General features: G+C 41.6%; 1 protein-coding gene across 2 annotated transcripts in view; it reads left to right on the top strand.

The window, feature by feature from the left end:
• Positions 1-21130, top strand: part of ZSWIM8 (zinc finger SWIM-type containing 8) — a 176634-nt gene that overhangs the window by 55159 nt on the left and 100345 nt on the right. For both annotated transcript variants that reach the window (XM_069753275.1, XM_069753274.1), the window contains exons 2-3: positions 10789-10942; positions 19269-19363. In XM_069753275.1, the coding sequence (XP_069609376.1) occupies positions 10789-10942; positions 19269-19363 (249 nt within the window). The remainder of the gene's footprint in view (positions 1-10788; positions 10943-19268; positions 19364-21130) is intronic.

Below are 21130 nucleotides of genomic sequence, written 5' to 3'. Positions count from 1 at the left end.
ACCTCACACTTTTTTCATTGTTCATTGTACAGTGGATTTTTAAAAAAAAGTGTTTGGAAATGCAAGTAAAAAAAGACACCCAAAGAGCACAGATAAAACTTTAAAAAAGAAAAAAACATCAAAATGGTGGATAAAACATCCACAAAATGTTTAGGAGATGACAAAAAGACAAAGAAAAAAAGAGGAAAATTATTTACATACATACATACATACATACATACATGCATGCATGCATGCATGCATGCATGCATGCATGCACGCACACGCACACACATATAATTACATACACCCCCATCGTCCCTATTACCTACTTTAGACGTGCTTTGGCAAAAACAAATGTTTATTTGGTCCTGCCAATAAAGCTTCTTTGAATTATATATACATATATATATGTATGCACGTGTGTGTGTGTGTGTGTGTGTGTGTGTGTGTGTGTGTGTGTATATATATATATATATATATATATATGTATATGTATATATATATATATATATATATATATATATATATATATATATATATATATATATATATATATATATATATATATTTATATATATATATATTTATATTTGTCTAAGGGTCACTTCCGTCTTTCTGTCCTTTCTGTCACGGATATTCAATTGTCGCGGCCTCTGTCTGTCATGGAATCCAAGTCGCTGATTGGTCTCGCCAGCTGCCTGTCATGGCTGTCGTGACCAATCAGCGATGGCTACAGTCCGATTAGTCCCTCTCTACTCCCCTGCAGTCGGCGCCCGCTCCATACTCCCCGCAGTCACCGCTCACACAGGGTTAATGCCAGCGGTAACGGACCGCGTTATGCCGCGGGTAACTCACTCCGTTAACGCCGCTATTAACCCTGTGTGACCAAGTTTTTACTATTGATACTGCCTATGCAGCGTCAATAGTAAAAACATCTAATGTTAAAAATGATTTAAAAAAAATAAAAAATCATTATATAATCACCTTCCGCCACCATTCCCGCTCCTGGCTACGCTCCGGTAACCGCTCCATGCAAGTGCCAGGTTCCGGTGGCAAGGATGGTATGGGAGAAGGACCTGCCATGACGTCACGGTCATGTGACCGCGACGTCATCACAGGCCCTCCACGCCTGCGCGAGAGCAACCTGCCATGACGTCACGGTCATGTGACCACAACGTTATCAAAGGTCCTGCGCGAGAGCGACCTGCCATGCTGTCACGGTCATGTGACCGCGATGTCATCACAGGTCCTGCGCACCTGTGTGAGAAGGACCTGCCATGATGTCACGGTCATGTGACCGAACTATAAGGGACCCTCGGAAGGTGAGTATATATTTGTTTTTTATTTTTTAACCTGTGACATACTTGACTGGCCAATATACTACGTGGCTGGGCAATATACTACGTGGCTCTGTGCAATATACTACGTGGCTCTGTGCTGTATACTACGTGGCTGGGCAATATACTACGTGGCTCTGTGCAATATACTACGTGGCTCTGTGCTGTATACTACGTGGCTGGGCAATTTACTACGTGTGTGTATATATATATATATATATATATATATATATATATATATATATATATATATATATATATATATATATATATATATATATATATATATATACTGTATACAGGACAGAGCCACGTAGTATATTGCCCAGCAACATAGTATATTGCCCAGCCACGTAGTATGTTGCCCAGACACGAAGTATATTGCCCAGCAACGTAGTATATTGCACATCGACCTAGTATATTGCCCAGTAAAGTAGTATATTGCCCAACTACGTAGTATACAGCACAGAGCCACGTAGTATACTGCCCAGTCATGTAGTATATAGCACAGCCCACGCAGTATATAACACTGCCTATGTAGTATACAGCACAGAGCCACGCGATATGTAACACAGCCCACATAGTATACAGCAGTGTGGGCACCATATCCCTGTTAAAAAAAAAAAAAAAAAAAAGTTATATACTCACCTCCTGGGATCCAGCGGAGCTCCGGCGATAGGCGCGCGGTTGCCGCCATCTTCCGTTCCCAGGATGCATTGCGAAATTATTACCCAGATGACCCAGCGAGACCGCTAAGTCTTCTGGGTAATTTCGCAATGCATCGCTGGGAACGGAAGATGGCGGCAGGCGCGAGCGGCTCAGCGGACAGCGGAGGGTGAGTATAGCAGGTTTTTTGTTTATTTTATTATTTTTAACATTACATTTTTTTACTATTGATGCCACATAGGCAGCATCAATAGTAAAAGGTTGGGGACACACAGGGTTAATGGTGGTAACGGAGTGAGTTACCTGCGGCGTAACGAGGTCCGTTACCGGCGGCATTAACCCTGTGTCAGCGGTGAGTGGAGGGAGTATGCGGGCGCCGGCCACTGACTGTGGGTAGTAAGGAGCGGCCATTTTCTTTCGGTCTGTGCCCGTCGCTGATTGGTTGTGGCTGTTTTGCCGCGACCAATCAGCGACTTGGATTTCCATGACAGACAGAGGCCGCGACCAATGAATATCTGTGACAGACAGAAAGACAGACAGAAGTGACCCTTAGACAATTATATAGTAGATATATAGTACAGACCAAACGTTTGGACACACCTTCTCATTTAAAGATTTTTCTGTACTTTCATAACTATGAAAATTGTAAATTCACACTGAAGGCATCAAAACTATGATTTAACACATGTGGAATTATATACTTAATAAAAAAGTGTGAAACAACTGAAAATATGTCTTATATTCTAGGTTCTTCAAAGTAGCAACCTTTTGCTTTGATGACTGCTTTGCACACTCTTGGCTTTCTCTTGATGAGCTTCAAGAGGTAGTCATCGGAAATGGTCTTCCAACAATCTTGAAGGAGTTCCCAGAGATGCTTAGCACTTGTTGGCCCTTTTGCCTTCGCTCTGCGGTCCAGCTCACCCCAAACCATCTCGATTGGGTTCAGGTCTGGTGACTGTGGAGGCCAGGTCATCTGGCGTAGCACACATCACTCTCCTTATTGGTCAAAAAGCCCTTACACAGCTTGGAGGTGTGTTTGGGGTCATTGTCCTGTTGAAAAATAAATGATGGTCCAACTAAATGCAAACCGGATGGAATAGCATGCCGCTGCAAGATGCTGTGGTAGCCATGCTGGTTCAGTATGCCTTCAGGTTTGATTAAATCTCCAACAGTGTCACCACTCCTCCTCCATGCTTCACGGTGGAAACCAGGCATGTAGAGTCCATCCTTTCACCATTTCTGCGTCGCACAAAGACACTATGGTTGGAACCAAAGATCTCAAATTTGGACTCCTCAGACCAAAGCAAAGATTTCCACTGGTCTAATGTCCATTCCTTGTGTACTTTAGCCCAAACAAGTCTCTTCTGCTTGTTGCCTGTCGTTAGCAGTGGTTTCCTAGCAACTATTTTACCATGAAGGCCTGCTGCACAAAGTCTCCTCTTAACAGTTGTTATAGAGATGTGTCTGCTGCTAGAACTCTGTGTGGCATTGACCTGGTCTCTAATCTGAGCTGCTGTTAACCTGCGATTTCTGAGGCTGGTTACTCGGATAAACTTATCCTCAGAAGCAGAGGTGACTCTTGGTCTTCCTTTCCCGGGGCGGTCCTCATGTGAGCCAGTTTCTTTGTAGCGCTTGATGGTTTTTGCAACTGCACTTGGACACTTTCAAAGTTTTTCCAATTTTTCAGACTGACTGATCTTCATTTCTTAAAATAATGATGGCCTCTCGTTTTTCTTTACTTAGTTGCTTTTTTCTTGCCATAATACAAATTCTAACAGTCTATTCTGTAGGACTATCAGCTGTGTATCCACCAGACGTCTGCACAACACAACTGATGGTCTCAACCCCATTTATAAGGCAAGAAATCCCACTTATTAACCCCTTTCTGACATATGACGTACTATCCCGTCGAGGTGGCGTGGACCTGTATGACCACCGACGGGATAGTACATCATATGCGATTTGCGCGCTCACGGGGGGAGCGCCGCCGATCGCGGCCGGGAGTCGGCTGACTATCACAGCTGACATCTGGCACTATGTGCCAGGAGCGGTCACGGACCGCGACATGGCGTCTGATCTCAATTCCGGCCAATTCTGCGTTGAAAAAGAAAAACAGTGCTCCTTCCCTTCGAGCTCTCCCGTGCGCCCAAACAGGAGTTTACCCCAACATATGGGGTATCAGCGTACTCAGGACAAATTGGACACTTTTGGGGTCCAATTTCTCTTGTTACCCTTGGGAAAATAAAAATTTGGGGGGGTTAAAAAAAACCCTTTTTATGGGAAAAAAAAAGATTTTTTATTTTCACGGCTCTGCGTTATACAGTGTAGTGAAATACTTGAGGGTTCAAAGTTCTCACAACTCATGTAGATAAGTTCCTTGGGGGTCTAGTTTCTAATATGGAGTCACTTGTGGGGGGTTTCTACTGTTTAGGTACATTAGGGGCTCTGCAAACGCAATGTGACTCCTGCAGACCATTCCATCTGTCTGCATTCCAAACGGCGCTCCTTCCCTTCCGAGCTCTGCCATGCGCCCAAACGGTGGTTTCCTCCCACATATGGGGTATCTGCGTTCTCAGGACAAATTGGACAACAACTTTTGGGGTCCAATTTTTCCTGTTACCCTTGGCAAAATACAAAACTGGGGGCTAAAAAATTATTGTTGTGAAAAAAATAAAATAATTTTTATTTTCACGGCTCTGCGTTATAAACTGTAGTGAAACACTTGGGGGTTCAAAACTCTCACAACACATCTAGATAAGTTCCTTAGGGGTCTACTTTCCAAAATGGTGTCACTTGTGGGGGGGGGGGGGGTCAATGTTTAGGCACAATGGTTTACCCCCACATATCGGGTTGCACAACAATTTTTGGGGTCCAATTTCTTCTGTTACCCTTGGGAAAATGTAAAATTGGGGGCAAAAAGATCATTTTTGTGAAAAAAATATGATTTTTTATTTTTACTGCTCTGCATTATAAACTTCTGTGAAGCACTTGGTGGGTCAAAGTGCTCACCACACATCTAGATAAGTTCCTTAGGGGGTCACTTGTGGGGGTTTCAATGTTTAGGCGCATCAGGTACATATGTGGTATCTGCGTTCTCAGGACAAATTGTACAATAACTTTTGGGGTCCATTTTCTCCTGTTACCCTTGGTAGAAAAAAACAAATTGGAGCTGAAGTAAATTTTTTGTGAAAAAAAAGTTAAATGTTCATTTTTTTTTAAACATTCCAAAAATTCCTGTGAAACACCTGAAGGGTTAATAAACTTCTTGAATGTGGTTTTGAGCACCTTGAGGGTTGCAGTTTTTTGAATGGTGTCACACTTGGTTATCTTCAATCATATAGACCCCTCAAAATGACTTCAAATGTGATGTGGTCCCTAAAACAAAAATGGTGGTGTAAAAACGAGAAATTGCTGGTCAACTTTTAACCCTTATAACTCCCTAACAAAAGAAAATTTTGGTTCCAAAATTGTGCTGATGTGTAAAGTAGACATGTGGGAAATGTTACTTATTTAGTATTTTGTGTGACATACAGTTAGGTCCATATATATTTGGACAGAGACAACATTTTTCTAATTTTGGTTATAGACATTACCACAATGAATTTTAAACAAAACAATACAGATGCAGTTGAAGTTCAGACTTTCAGCTTTCATTTGAGGGTATCCAGATTAAAATTGGATGAAGGGTTTAGGAGTTTCAGCTCCTTAACATGTGCCACACTGTTTTTAAAGGGACCAAAAGTAATTGGACAGATTAAATAATTTTAAATAAAATGTTCATTTCTAGTACTTGGTTGAAAACCCTTTGTTGGCAATGACTGCCTGAAGTTTTGAACTCATGGACATCACCAGAAGCTGTGTATCCTCCTTTTTAATGCTCTGCCAGGCCTTCACTGCGGTGGTTTTCAGTTGCTGTTTGTTTTGGGCCTTTCTGTCTGAAGTTTAGTCTATAACAAGTGAAATGCATACTCAATTGGGTTGAGATCAGGTGACTGACATGGCCATTCAAGAATATTCCACTTCTTTGCTTTAATAAACTCCTGGGTTGATTTGGCTTTATGTTTTGGGTCATTGTCCATCTGTAGTTCGAAACGACGACCAGTCAGTTTGGCTGCATTTGGCTGGATCTGAGCACACAGTATGTCTCTGAATACCTCAGAATTCATTTGGCTGCTTCTGTCCTGTGTCACATCATCAATAAACACTAGTGACCCAGTGCAACTGGCAGCCATGCATGCTCAAGCCATTACACTGCCTCCGCCATGTTTTACAGAAGATGTGGTATGCTTTTGATCATGAGCTGTACCACGCCTTCGCCATACTTTTCTCTTTCCATCATTCTGGTAGAGGTTGATCTTGGTTTCATCTGTCCAAAGAATGTTCTTCCAGAACTGTGCTGGCTTTTTTAGATGTTTTTTAGCAAAGTCCAGTCTAGCCTTTTTATTCTTGATGCTTATAAGTGGCTTGCACCGTGCAGTGAACCCTCTGTATTTACTTTCATGCAGTCTTCTCTTTATGGTAGATTGGGATATTGATACGCCGACCTCCTGGAGAGTGTTGTTCACTTGGTTGGCTGTTGTGAAGGGGTTTCTCTTCACCATGGAGATTATTCTGCGATCATCCACCACTGTTGTCTTCCATGGGCGCCCAGGTCTTTTTGCATTGATGAGTTCACCAGTGCTTTCTTTCTTTCTCAGGATGTACCAAACTGTAGATTTTGCCACTCCTAATATGGTAGCAATTTCTCTTCCAAATTCAAGCACCACACCTCAATTCAACTCCAGGCCTTTTATCTGCTTAATTGAGTATGACATAACGAAGGGATTGCCAACACCTGTCCATGAAATAGCCTTGGAGTCAATTGTCCAATTACTTTTGGTCCCTTTAAAAACAGGGTGGCACATGTTAAGGAGCTGAAACTCCTAAACCCTTCATCTAATTTTAATGTGGATACCCTCAAATGAAAGCTGAAAGTCTGAGTTTCAACTGCATCTGAATTGTTTTGTTTAAAATTCATTGTGGTAATGTCTAGAACCAAAATTAGAAAAATGTTGTCTCTGTCCAAATATATATGGACCTAACTGTATCTCTGTGATTTAAGGGTATAAAAATTTAAAGTTGGAAAATTGCAAAATGTTCAAAATTTTTGCCAAATTTTCGTCTTTTTCACAAATAAACGCAGGTAATATCAAATAAATTTTACCACTATCATGAAGTACAATATGTCATGAGGCCTATACTCGAGTCATTAAGTTTTCCCAGTTTTTTGTGGCAAAATTAGGGGGTCGGCTTATACTCGAGTGTGTGTGTGTATATATATATATATATATATATATATATATATATATATATATATATATATATATATATATATATATATATATATATATATATACACATACATACACACACACACACACACACACACACACACACACACATACACCGTATATGCTCGAGTATAAGCCGACCCCCCTAATTTTGCAACAAAAAACTGGAACTCAAGCATAGGCAGCAGATACTGGTAAATTTCAAAAATAAACATACATACCAATAAAAATAAAATTGAGACAACAGTAGGTTGTGTTTTTGAATATTCATATTGAATCAGGAGCCCCATGTAATGCTCCATACAGTTCATTATGGCCCCACTAGATGCTCCATACAGAATAGGCCCCATATAATGCTCCATGCAGTTCTTTATGGCCCCATAAGATGCCCCATATAATGCTCCATTCAGTTCTTTATGGCCCCATAGATGCCCCATATAATGCTCCATGCAGTTCTTTATGGCCCCATAAATGCCCCATATAATGCTCCATGCAGTTCTTTATGGCCCCATAAATGCCCCATATAATGCTCCATGCAGTTCTTTATGGCCCCATAGATGCTCCATATAATGCTCCATGCAGTTCTTTATGGCCCCATGTAATGATCCATATAATGCTCCATGCAGTTCATTATGGCCCCATAGATGCCCTATATAATGCTCCATGCAGTTTTTTATGGCCCCCATTAATGCCCCATATAATGCTCCATGCAGTTATGGCCCCATAGATTCTCCATATAATGCTCCATGCAGTTATGGCCCCATAGATGCCCCATATAATGCTCCATGCAGTTTTTTATGGCCCCCATTAATGCCCCATATAATGCTCCATGCAGTTATGGCCCCATAGATGCTCCATATAATGCTCCATGCATTTCTTTATGGCCCCATGTAATGCTCCATGCAGTTCAATATGGCCCCATAGATGCCCCATATAATGCTCCATGCAGTTATGGCCCCATAGATGCCCCATATAATGCTCCATGCAGTTATGTCCCCATAGATGCCCCACATTATGCTCCATGCAGTTATGTCCCCATAGATGCCCCATATAATGCTCCATGCAGTTATGTCCCCATAGATGCCCCATATAAAGCTCCATGCAGTTATGGCCCCATAGATGCTCCATATAATGCTTCATGCAGTTACGGCACCATAAATGCCCCATATAATGCTCCATGCAGTTATGGCCCCATAGATGCCCCATATAATGTTCCATGCAGTTATGTCCCCATAGATACCCCATATAATGCTCCATGCAATTATGTCCCCATAGATGCCCTATATAATGCTCCATGCAGTTATGGCTCCATAGTTGCCCCATGTAATGCTCCATGCAGTTATGGCCCCATAGATGCCCCATATAATGCTCCATGCAGTTCTTTATGGCCCCATAGATGCTCCATATAATGCTCCATATAATGCTCCATGCAGTTCTTTATGGCCCCATGTAATGCTCCATGCAGTTCACTATGGCCACATAGATGCCCCATATAATGCTCCATGCAGTTATGGCCCATAGATGCCCCATATAATGCTCCATGCAGTTATGGCCCCATAGTTGCCCCATATAATGCTCCATGCAGTTATGGCCCCATAGTTGCTCCATATAATGCTCCATGCAGTTATGGCCCCATAGATGCCCCATATAATGCTCCATGCAGTTATGTCTCCATAGATGCCCCATATAATGCTCCATGCAGTTATGGCCCCATAGATGCCCCCATATAATGCTCCATGCAGTTATATCCCCATAGATGCCCCATATAATGCTCCATGCAGTTATGGCCCCATAGATGCCCCATATAATGCTCCATGCCGTTATGGCCCCATAGATGCCCCATATAATGCTCCATGCAGTTCTTTATGGCCCCATGTAATGCTCCATGCAGTTCATTATGGCCCCATAGATGCCCCATATAATGCTTCATGCAGTTATGTCCCCATAGATGCCCCATATAATGCTCCATGCAGTTATGGCCCCATAGATGCCCCATATAATGCCCCATGCAGTTATGGCCCCATATAATGCTCCATGCAGTTATGGCCCCATAGATGCTCCATATAATGCTCCATGCAGTTCTTTGAGGCCCCATAGACGTTCCATATAGCATTGTGCCACAAGTAATGCTGCTGCTGCACTAAAAAAAAAAAATGACATACTCGCTTCTCGTCATACCGCGTCAGGAGCGCCTGGAGCAGGTGAGTATTTGACAAGCGTCGCTCCCCCCTCTCCCCCCGCCTTTATATATATATATATATATATATATATATATATATATATATATATATATATATATATATATATATATATATATATATATATATATATAGTTCTGCTGTTGTTATGCATAAATAAGCTCACTTCTGCGAGTTTATTAAAGGGAACCGGTCACCCCTAAAATCGAAGGTAAGCTAAGCCTACTGGCATCAGGGGCTTATCTATGGCATTCTGTAATGCTGTAGATAAATGCTGTAGATAAACCCCCGATGTATCCTGAAAGATGAGAAAAAGAGGGCGGTCCGATCCGATGGGCGTCGCGGTCCGGTCCGGGGCCTCCCATCTTCTTACAATGAGGTCCTCTTCTTGTCTTCATGCTGCGGCGCAGGCGTACTTTGTCTGCCCTGTTGAGGGCAGAGCAAAGTACTGCAGTGCGCAGGCGCTGGGCCTCTCTGACCTTTCCCGGCACCTGCGCACTGCAGTACTTTGCTCTGCCCTCAACAGGGCAGACAAAGTACTCCTGCGCCGGAGCCGCAGCGTGAAGACAAGAAGAGGACATCATCGTAAGAAGATGGGAGGCCCCGGACCGCGACGCCCATTGGACCAGAACAGAACCGGGACCTCCCGCCTAGGTGAGTATAATCTAACTTCTTTTTCTCATCTTTCAGGATACAACGCGGGGCTTAACTACAGCATTCCAGAATGCTGTAGGTAAGCCCCTGATGCCGGTGGCCTTAGCTCACCTTCGATTTTGGGGGTGACAGGTTCCCTTTAAGAAGTACAATAAGTAACACAAAGGAACAAATGCAACACACCCAATACTAAAACTGACTGTAACGTTCTGTGCCAGGAATAACAAAATCCATTGTTTGCTTGGGTTACATTGATCACTTTGTGCCCTGTCTAGTTTTACATCTATTACAGACTTTTGAATAACATGTAAGAATGGTTTGTCACTTCTGCTAAGCTTTATTAGTATTTTTTATTCTTGTCATGTACTAAAGATGTATAACCCAAGACTGACCACATATTTACATTTTGTATATTTTAGCCTGCTGTTCTAGCTTTGTGCCAACTTTCCGAACTCCTACTAATAGATTGTTTAAAAAGCATATTCTATTGTATAAATGCGCATACTGAATATGACCTATGGTGCTGCAAGGACTTTTGTCCTCAGTGCTGGCTACTTTTAGGCTTCTGACCTAACGATTTGATTGTATACATTGTAACTATTATTTTTCCTCTTTTGGTAGATGGCTTTGTCAATCCACTAGTGGAACTGTCTGCCAAACAGGTAGCATTTCACATTCCATTCGAAGTGGTCGAAAAGGTTTATCCCCCAGTCCCAGAGCAGCTACAACTGCGGATCGCTTTCTGGAGCTTCCCGGAGAATGAGGAGGATATAAGGTGTGTTCTTCACATTTGATATGTCTATATGTCTGTCTGTTTGAAACCTTAGTGTGTGAGGAGTGTTTCAATCCAAATATTTATCATGTATTCATGTATGTTACAGGATCTTATAAGGATGTCTATTGTCACCAGTCCTCAGTAATAAGCATTATTAAATAGGTAGCACATTAAACCTTTATCAATTGCAAAATAGCTCAGTAAATTGCTGTAATTTGCTCACTTTTTCTAAACAGTTTACCCCATATTTTGGCATAAAATACTATTTTAAAATATAAATAAAAATTTGCACTAAAATGTAGGACTTATTTACGGTAATCCAAGTATGCATATCCTCCAAAGAGAAATAGTTTGTCAAGTTATTAAAGGGGTTATCCGCTACTTGGACACCTCCTTGTTAAATGAAAATGTGCCCCATTTAACACACAGACAGCATATACTTCCTCTGTGACCAGCGCTATTCTAGCGATGTCAGCGTTGTGTCTGCGGGATCTCTTATGACATAGTCATGTGAGCGCTGCCGCCCATCAGCAGAGAGGGTGCCTGCTAAAAGACATTAGGGTCTCTTCAAGGGACCAAGTCAGGCTTGTATAGCAAGAAACCTTTTTAAGTCCTTCTTGACAACATTAGAAAAAAGAATTAAAAATTATATATCTTTGCAAATATATTGTATACTCTTATTCTGCAATGTACCAGCATTACTTGTTTCAGAACTTTCTTTTTGGATTTTATAAATGTACTCCAAGGAAATTTATTAAGACTGAATATTCATTAGGCAATCCTAAAATAAAGTTAGTCTTTTGGTCTAATGTGTAGCAAATATGTGGTTTGGTTCTTCATTTGCCAGAAATTGAAATCAAACTTACACAATTTTCTTGCTAAGCGTTGCCAATTTTTGTGATTACATTGCAAAAATTTACAGTAGAGGTCAAAACATCAAAAAGTCTTATTTTTTCACAAAATAAGTGTCAATATTTGTGACTTTTTTCTGTGAAAAAAGTGGAGTACAGATGCTGATAAATTTCTCTTAAAGGGGTTGGTTGTCCACTACTAGGACAACCCCTTCTTGATCAAAATGTTTGGCCCTTATAAAATAATAAAGCTTATACTCCCCTCCTGTGCCGGCGCTGTTCTCGCGGTGTTGGCGCTCGATCTGCCTTCGGACAAATCGAACATGAAGAGCTACAGCTAATGTCTGACTTTCTCTTCATGCTCAATTCGGCAGGAGGCGGGGACAGTGACGCAAGCGCTGATTGGGCAACGGCGTCACGTGTCACAACACTGCACGAGAGTCCCGGGGAGAGGCAGCGCCAACACTGTGGGAACGGCGCCCCCATGGGAGGGGAGTATAACCTTTATTATTTTATTTTGCCAAGTGTATGAGAAGAAGTTGTCCAAGTAATGGACAACTTCTAAGATTATCAACTTTTTTCCAAAAGCACTGTGTAGTAAAACTGGGACATCACTAAGGCTACGTTCACATTTGCGTTGTTGGGCGCAGCGTCGGCGACGGATACTGACGCATGTGTCATTCTCCCCTATCTTTAACATGGGGGGCGCATGGACATGCGCCGGTATGCGTTGTAATGTGTTTTACGACGCATGCGTCATTTTAACGTACAAGACAGGGCGCAGACAACGCTACTTGTAGCGTTTTCCATGCGCCGAATTTCCTGATCTTTACTAGGTTATGACAACGCATGCGTCACAAAACGCTGCGTTGTGTATATGCGTTGTTGGTTGCGTCGCCGACGCTGTGCCCAACAACGCAAATGTGAACGTAGCCTTAGATGTGTGGAGACTGAACATTACTAGTAGAAGTAGCACAGCATTTTGTGCAGGTTACATCTTAATATACAGTTATGGTCAACAGTATTGGAATCCTTGATTGTGTACTATGAAAAAAAATCTTCAGAAATAATTGGAAATATGCCAAGTGTGTATCATTTGTATATAGTCTGTCAAAATACATTTTTAAAAAAGTGGATCTGACAACATACATGCAGTGATTTAAAAAAAAAAAGAAAGAAAGAAAAATCATACTAATACTATGTTGTATTATTAAAAATCATATTAAATATTAAAAATCATACTAATACCTTTTGCAACAATATTCCAAACTTTTCAGTTTCTTCTAATGCAATTTTCTGAAATTTTTGGATCTTCGCAGGGTTCCCTGTCCCTTCCACAAAAGCAGATTTCATCTCTCCAAAGATTTCAGTTGGATTGAGATCAGCAGCCATTACTGGCATGTTTAAAACAGTCTTTCCCCTCCTTTCATTGTCCTGCTGTAGGACCCATTTTGTTAAATTCTCTAAACCTTTAATGTGACTAAGGACTAATACCAATAACGATGGGTTTGTCCAATAGTCTAATGTGTATGGGAGCATAGCGCAAAAAACATACATTTAAAAAAAAATCAGAAAAAAGTGACCTTGCTTTCAGCAAAGCAGTATTTTGCATCTGTGTTGCACCCGCCTTTATCATGGGGGTCGGCTGCAGCCTGCTTGTGCATTTGTATTGTGATAAATAAGGCCACTTTTATATAATGGGTATATATCAGGCCCAGATTGATTTGGGGAGTTAACTATCCAGAATGTCCAATTGTGGAATGATGAGCCTTTTGTTCTTCCTGAGATAAGCCACTATCAGGCATGTCTGGCTGCGGCTCTTTCATGGAGAACACAGCTTGGCTATGGAACGCTCCTGTTTATGGGAGGTCTAAGGTAGCTACCCGCCGGACAATCACGCTACCCATTGTTCGGCTGTATTGGGAGCTTTACAATTGGGATCACATTTTGCTCTAATATTCTTTTGATAATGCTCTGTTTGTTCATATAATGTGTTCAAAGCCTCCAGACCCAGAGGCATCAATACAGCCCTACAACATTATTTATCCTCCACCTTCACTGTAGGTAGGGTGCAGTTTTTTATATGCTTCATTTTGTCATCTATAAACATAATGCTGATATGCTTCAAGAAAAAGCTTCTGTTTTTTCATCTGTCAATGGAACGTTTTTCCAGGGTTGTGCTTTGTCTGTGTAACTTTTTGCAGTTGCTCTTTTTTAACTGTCTAACAGTGGCTGCAGCATTTCATAAAACGTGTTTTATTTTTCATCTAGTTTGTCGCAGCGATATTGTCATCTAATGGGTTAGCACCAACTTTGACATAAGTTGTTGGACAGTTTTCACTGGGGTGTGTTCTTCTTCTCCCTGTATGATGCTGACCAATCATAATCAGGCAGCAAAACATTATAAGAGAGCGCACACCCCACCATAGCTTAGAGCAGGTTTCTCAGTGTGTGCGATGTAAACACACTTAAGTTTGCCGTAATCAAGCAGCCTATACTCAGAGCAGAGCTGTCATTGCATCTCACACGGGAGCAGTCTGGTCTGGGCTCCTCCTGTGTGAAATGTGATGACTGACTGCTCTGCTATCACTGCATGCCATAATCAAGGTAAGGAGTAGATGAAGTTAATAAGAGGACCAAAAAAGGTTGTGCACCCATGCCTTATGCAGTAGAAATCTCGAAAATAATTCATCAAAGTAAGATAAGTCTCTCTTACCGATTACCTTGCTATCTGCCCGTGGTTGCATTTTCACCAGTCTGTTGCACTAAAAGCTCTGGATTATAATTAACATTTAAGAGTAATTGTAATTTTATTTTTAATTTAATAAATCATTAGTAGACATGAAAATATGCAACTTTATAATCAGGGAAATCTGCTTATTTCTCCTCCACGACTGATCTTTCACTCTCAATTTATGGAAAAATTCTGTATTAACTCAAGACAGATTTTCTCAGTACTGAGATAGGAGATGACCGTTGTGGAGGATAAGGGGTCTAAATGCAGGCACGCACTATGCTAGAAGTTTCCCGAAATTGACAGTGACCATTTTCCATAAAACCTTATGAGCACCAACTTCCATCAGTAATTAAACAGTCTGCATTAACTGAATACTGGTTTTACCCAGTAATTGAGAATTTTTGGAAGGAATGATCAGTCCAGGAGCAGGAAGAAACAGATTTATCGGAGTTAGATATGTTACAAAGTTTATTTTCATGTTTACTATTGATTTATTGAAAAAAAATAAAACAATTGTAGTTGTCAAATGGAATCAATCAGTAGGATCAGACCTCCTAAGCAATCTATATGGATATGTAGGTCGTAAGAAACTGAGTAAAATGATACCTTGAAATTTGCCATCCAATGTCTTACTCCAGAGATCTCCACAATTTTCTTAAATTACTTTTTCCAGGCCTTGGGGATGACGCTGCCTGGAACATAACTCTGCCTCCGGAGCTTATTTTACATAAGAGTTGTTATTAGTATGAGACAAGTAGCTAATAATGATGAGCGCATATAATCGTTACTCGAGATTTCCCGAGCACGCTCGGGTGTCCTCCGAGTATTTTTTAGTGCTCAGAAATTTCGTTTTTCTTGCTGCAGCTGAATGATTTACATCTGTTAGCCAGCTTGTTTACATGTGGGGATTCCCCTTTCCACCAGGCAACCCACACATGTACTTATGCTGGCTAACAGATGTAAATTATTCAGCTGCGGCAATAAAAACTAAATTTCCGAGCACTAAAAAATACTCGGAGGACACTCGAGCGTGCTCAATAAATCTCGAGTAAAGGGTGGTTTCACATTTGCGTTTTTTTGTTTTTGCGGTAAAAAACGCAAAAACCCGCATGCTTTTTTCCCCCTTTATTTAACATTAAAAACGCATGCGTTTTTTGTATGCGTTTTGACGCGTTTTTGCAACGCATGCGTTTTTCTGCATGCGTTGTGTTGTAGTATTTTTAGCGGCGCTTTTTTGCCGCAAAAAAGCGCATTGCTGTCTATGTAAACGCATGCGTTTTTAACCACATGCGTTTGCATGTGTTAAAAACGCATGAGTTTTTTTTAAAAACAAAAAACAACAAAACACACTGATAAACCACCCCACACCATAAAATTGATAAAGGGATCCTACCCCTAACCCTAATCCCTTTAAGGGTAGGGGTAGGGTTAGGGTTAGGATCCCGTTAGGGGTAGGGTTAGGGTTAGGATCCCTTTAGGGTTAGGATCCCTACCCCTAACCCGAACCCTAGCTCTCTGTTTATAGTGGGTTTTTTACTTTATTTTGATGATTGGCAGCTGTCACACATTTATCTGCATGCGTTTAAAAAACGCAAACGCATGAAAAAACGCATGTAAACGAGTTAAAACGCCGCTTTTTTTCACCACATGCAAAAACACATGCGTCAAAAAACGCGGCGTTTGCACGCGTTTACATGCGTTTTTTCACCATGCGTTTTTTAAAAAAAACGCATGCGTTTTAAAACGCAAGTGTGAAACCAGCCTAACGAGTATATTCACTCATCACTATTAGCTAACACAGAATAGGAGAAAGTAACTGTCTTTTTGCAAACACGTTTTCTTCTTCTCTCTCATTTCTGCTGTATGATCCTTGGCTAGATGAAGAGAATGGGGCATCAGACTGCGCTGCTCGCCTGTCAGGATAATGTACCAGAGAAGTCCAAATAGAAGTAATAGAGAATAGACTTTATTTCTACGCGTTTCGTGGTGATCACACCACTTCCTCAGGACAGTCTAGATAGACAGGAGAGCAGAGAGCGGCCATCACATATCACACTTGTAACCATTGCACGCCTCACTGGTAACTCCCCCTCATGTAAAATAATCTCTGGAGGCAGAGTTATCTTCCAGGCAGTGTCCTCCCTATAGCTTGGAAGAGGTCATTTATATAAAATAAGAGGATTTATCAGCAATAAGGCATCTTATATGATTCATACAGAGGTGGGTTTTTCCAGCAGTCTATAATCTGTACGCCAATATTAATAGTTTAGATAGGTCAAATGTGGTGACAGATGCCCTTTAACTACCTGCCTGTTGCCAGTGCCGATCTCTGCCAGCTTAGAGTGGTCACGGATTGTTCGGCGATTCTTCACCTTCCAGTGTCATTATGTAGACAGAGCAGCTTCTTCTCTTCCTTTCTGCTTTGGAAGAGCTTCACTGTCGACGTGAAGAGGCAGATAGCAGCACCCTTACGGCTATTTGCACGCTTTGCGGATTTGACTGTCAAATTTTCTGTGCAGATTCTGCATTTCCTGGCAGAAAACGCTGGTCAGAATCTGTGCGTTGTTTTGCAGTTTTTGTGTGGGTTTTTTTTTTTTGCAGATTTTGTGCGGATTTCTTCCTTTTTTTTACCCTGGTGGATTTCTGTTATGGAATGGGTGCAGAAACGCAGCAGATCCGCAAAAATAATTGACATGGTCCTTTTTTTGAATCTGCTGCATTTTCCGTGCAGATTTTTCCGCACCATTAGCACAGCATTTTTTCTTTGCCATTGATTTACATTGTGCTGTAAATCACTTGCGGATCTGCAGCGTTTCTGCACGGAAAAAAACGCTGCGCATCCACAGGAACCCTTAGAGTTGCTGTTTATCGTCATAATTAAAAAAAGCTATATTTAAATTTTTCATTTGAGAGGTCAGCGAGGTAAATCTTTTTAACCAAGCAAAGCAATTTGGTAGCTTGTTCGATAAGTATTGTGTAAGTAATTTCATATACATCAGTTGAAAGAAAAAGGTTCTCTTTAAATGGAGCACCCCAAATTAATGGCATATTTGTAAAGGTGCTTTCTCAGTCCCTTCATTGGGGGACACAGGACCCAGCATTAAAGGTACCGTTACACTAAACGACTTACCAACGATCACGACCAGCGATATGACCTGGCCGTGATCGTTGGTAAGTCGTTGTGTGGTCGCTGGGGAGCTGTCACACAGACAGCTCTCTCCAGCGACCAACGATCAGGGGAACGACTTCGGCATCGTTGAAACTGTCTTCAACGATGCCGAAGTCCCCGGGTAACCAGGGTAAACATCGGGTTACTAAGTGCAGGGCCGCGCTTAGTAACCCGATATTTATCGTGGTTACCATTGTAAAAGTAAAAAAAAAACAAAACACTACATACTCACATTCCGATGTCTGTCACGTCCCCCGCCGTCAGCTTCCCGCACTGACTGTGTCAGCGCCGGCCGTAAAGCAGAGCACAGCGGTGACGTGGTGCTCTGCTTTACTGCCGGCACTGACAGTCAGTGCAGGGAAGCGCGGCCCTGCACTTAGTAACCCTATGTTTACCCTGGTTACAAGTGAACACATCGCTGGATCGGCGTCACACACGCCGATCCAGCGATGACAGGGGGTGATCAGCGACCAAAAAAAGGTCCTGATCATTCCCCACGACCAACGATCTCCCAGCAGGGGCCTGATCGTTGGTCGCTGTCACACATAACGAGATCGTTAGCGGGATCGTTGCTACGTAACAAAAAGCATGACGTTGCAACGATATCGTTAACTAAATCGTTGTGTGAAGGTACCTTAAGGCTGACACTAATAATACACCTTAGCAAAAAAAAAAAAAAAAACCCTCTGCTCCTCCCCAGCAGACTATACTCAACCTGTCTGCACCAAGCTCCTCAGTTCCTGTCACGTCCATGCTTCTGAATCTCAGTCCTGTCTTTGCCTTGAATAGAAAAAAGGACTTATCAGTAGGGATGGGCGGACAGGTGGATGTTTAGGTCCGTCCGGTTCGGACGAATTTTATAAAAAAACAAAACAAACAAAAAAAAAACAACCAAAAGCTCTGTTAATGTGACAGAACAGTATCCAAACTTAATCCCAAACCCCTTTCAAGTGAAGGGAGGGCCCGAACATCCACCGGTGGTCACAACTAGAGTTGAGCGAATATGTTCAGGTTCCCTCTTATTCAGCAAGCTATAGCACTTACCGAATAAGCTTCAGAGGGAACCCGGCTTCCTGGATCGCTCTGGCCGATGACTGGTGCCTCAGCTCATGCATGGAGGGCCCAACTGACAGGCAAGATGTGTCCGCAAGATAAATCTCACCCGTACAATGTATTGGATGCGGTGATTCCACACGGTTCAATGAGGAATCACCTGCGTTCAAAAGCCGGCAGCGCTTTGGATGGAGCGGACATTTGCTGCTTCCAAAGCGCTGCTAATTACTGACCTTGTGCACATACCCTTGGAGCACAATTTCAACTATGGATTTCTCTAAAGCTTCAAACTGGATTTCTACAGGCAAGGTAAGGATTTACTCAGCATCGAAGCACCTTTATATGCATGCTATTAGTTTTGGGTTTAAATTCCTGGAGACTGCTCCTCTTTAAGTATACTAGGAGACTTTATTATCTATGACCATCTTGTTTTGGGTAGTCTTTTACATCCCATGGAGATTCTTCAGAAGAAAGGGTTCTACTGTAACTATAATCACTAATCTTCTCCTTCCGCAGGTTATACTCATGCTTAGCAAATGGTAGTGCTGATGAATTCCAAAGGGGAGATCAGCTGTTTCGTGTGCGAGCCGTGAAGGACCCTCTACAGATAGGTAGGAACTATGAAGTTACTATAATCGAGGTGTGCTCACGCGCCGCAGTCATACTGCAGTTTTAGCGGAGATTTTCGCTGAATCGTTCTATGACCTCAATGTGCTGACACACCTCTGCTTCTTTACTTACCCTTGTTTGCTTGTCACAGGAATGTATAAGAATAAACTACAGCATGCCTAGACTGTTAAAAGGTTGTACTATTTAGTGTCCTGGAAAGGGGTTAACAATGTATAGTATTTCTGCAGCAAGCAGTTTCAGCTACATTTCTTGTGACTTTATATGGGAGCTGCAGGTTTATTGTACCTTACTTCTATGACCGTTCACAGCACTGTGGGTTGGTAGAGCTATATGGTACAGCTCAGCACTAGTGCCTCCCAAGCTGCATTGTGATGTATGCTGTAATACATACAGCCAGGCTGTTACCGTCTTTCTATGCCAATAGCACAGATGGCTCGCTCGCTCTTATGCTACATAGAGGTCAATCAATGAGAACTTACTATCGCCTGAAGATGTTAACGAAAAAAAATGGGTGAACTGTGATGTACTTCCTTTATGTAATTAAAACTAGACAGTGAAGCATATTTCTTTTTGTTCTCTTTAGAGTTTGGACTTTTTTCCATTCCATATTTTATTCATAATTTTGACCTAAAACTGCCTCAGATTTTCACAGAAGTCATAAAAGTAGATAAAAGAGAACCAAATCCAACAATTGAGCAAAAAAAAAAAACCGTAAGACTTTATTTTTCAAATGAGGAAAATGATCCAATATCTCATGTCTTTTGCAGGCAAAAATATGTGAACCTTTAGGATTGGCAAATAATTTGAAGGTGAAAATTTTTCTATCAATGGGTTGACAATTAGATGCAAGTGGGCTACCTGTTTAATTTAATAACCAGGATCTAACAAAGTCTGATCTTTACAACACATGAACAAAGGAGAATTTCTGAGAACCTCAGGAGAAGAGCGATTGATGCTCATCAGGCTCTAAAAAGGTTGTGAAACAATCATTGTTGCTGCACAAGGGAGGTCACATCAGATCCCGAAAGCAGAGGTTCCCATACTTTTACTACTCACAGATGTGATATTTTGATCATCTTCATTTTTAAAAAATGATAATGTCTTAATATTTGTCTTAAAAGTATGTACGGTAGTTTTAGCTCAGATTTGTGCAGAAATCTGGAATATACAGTTGTGGCCAAAAGTATTGACACCCCTGCAATTCTGTCAGATAATACTCAGTTTCTTCCTGAAAATGATTGCAAACACAAATTCTTTGGTATTATCTTCATTTAATTTGTCTTAAATAAAAAAACACAAAAGAGAATACAGCAAAAAGCAAAACATTGATCATTTCACACAAAACTCCAAAAATGGGCCAGACAAAAGTATTGGCACCCTCAGCCTAATACTTGGTTGCACAACCTTTAGCCAAAATGACTGCGACCAACCGCTTCCGGTAACCATCAATGAGTTTCTTACAATGCTCTGCTGGAATTTTAGACCATTCTTCTTTGGCAAACTGCTCCAGGTCCCTGATATTTGAAGGGCGCCTTCTCCAAACTGCCATTTTTAGATCTCTCCACAGGTGTTCTATGGGATTCAGGTCTGGACTCATTGCTGGCCACCTTAGAAGTCTCCAGTGCTTTCTCTCAAACCATTTTCTAGTGCTTTTTGAAGTGTGTTTTGGGTCATTGTCCTGCTGGAAGACCCATGACCTCTGAGGGAGACCCAGCTTTCTCACATTGGGCCCTACATTATGCTGCAAA

Source organism: Ranitomeya imitator, chromosome 2 (genome assembly GCF_032444005.1).
Source record: "Ranitomeya imitator isolate aRanImi1 chromosome 2, aRanImi1.pri, whole genome shotgun sequence".
In the NCBI taxonomy this organism is placed as follows: Eukaryota; Metazoa; Chordata; class Amphibia; order Anura; family Dendrobatidae; genus Ranitomeya; species Ranitomeya imitator.
Note: the sequence above shows the minus strand (reverse complement) of the source record. Positions and strands in the feature narration are given on the sequence as shown.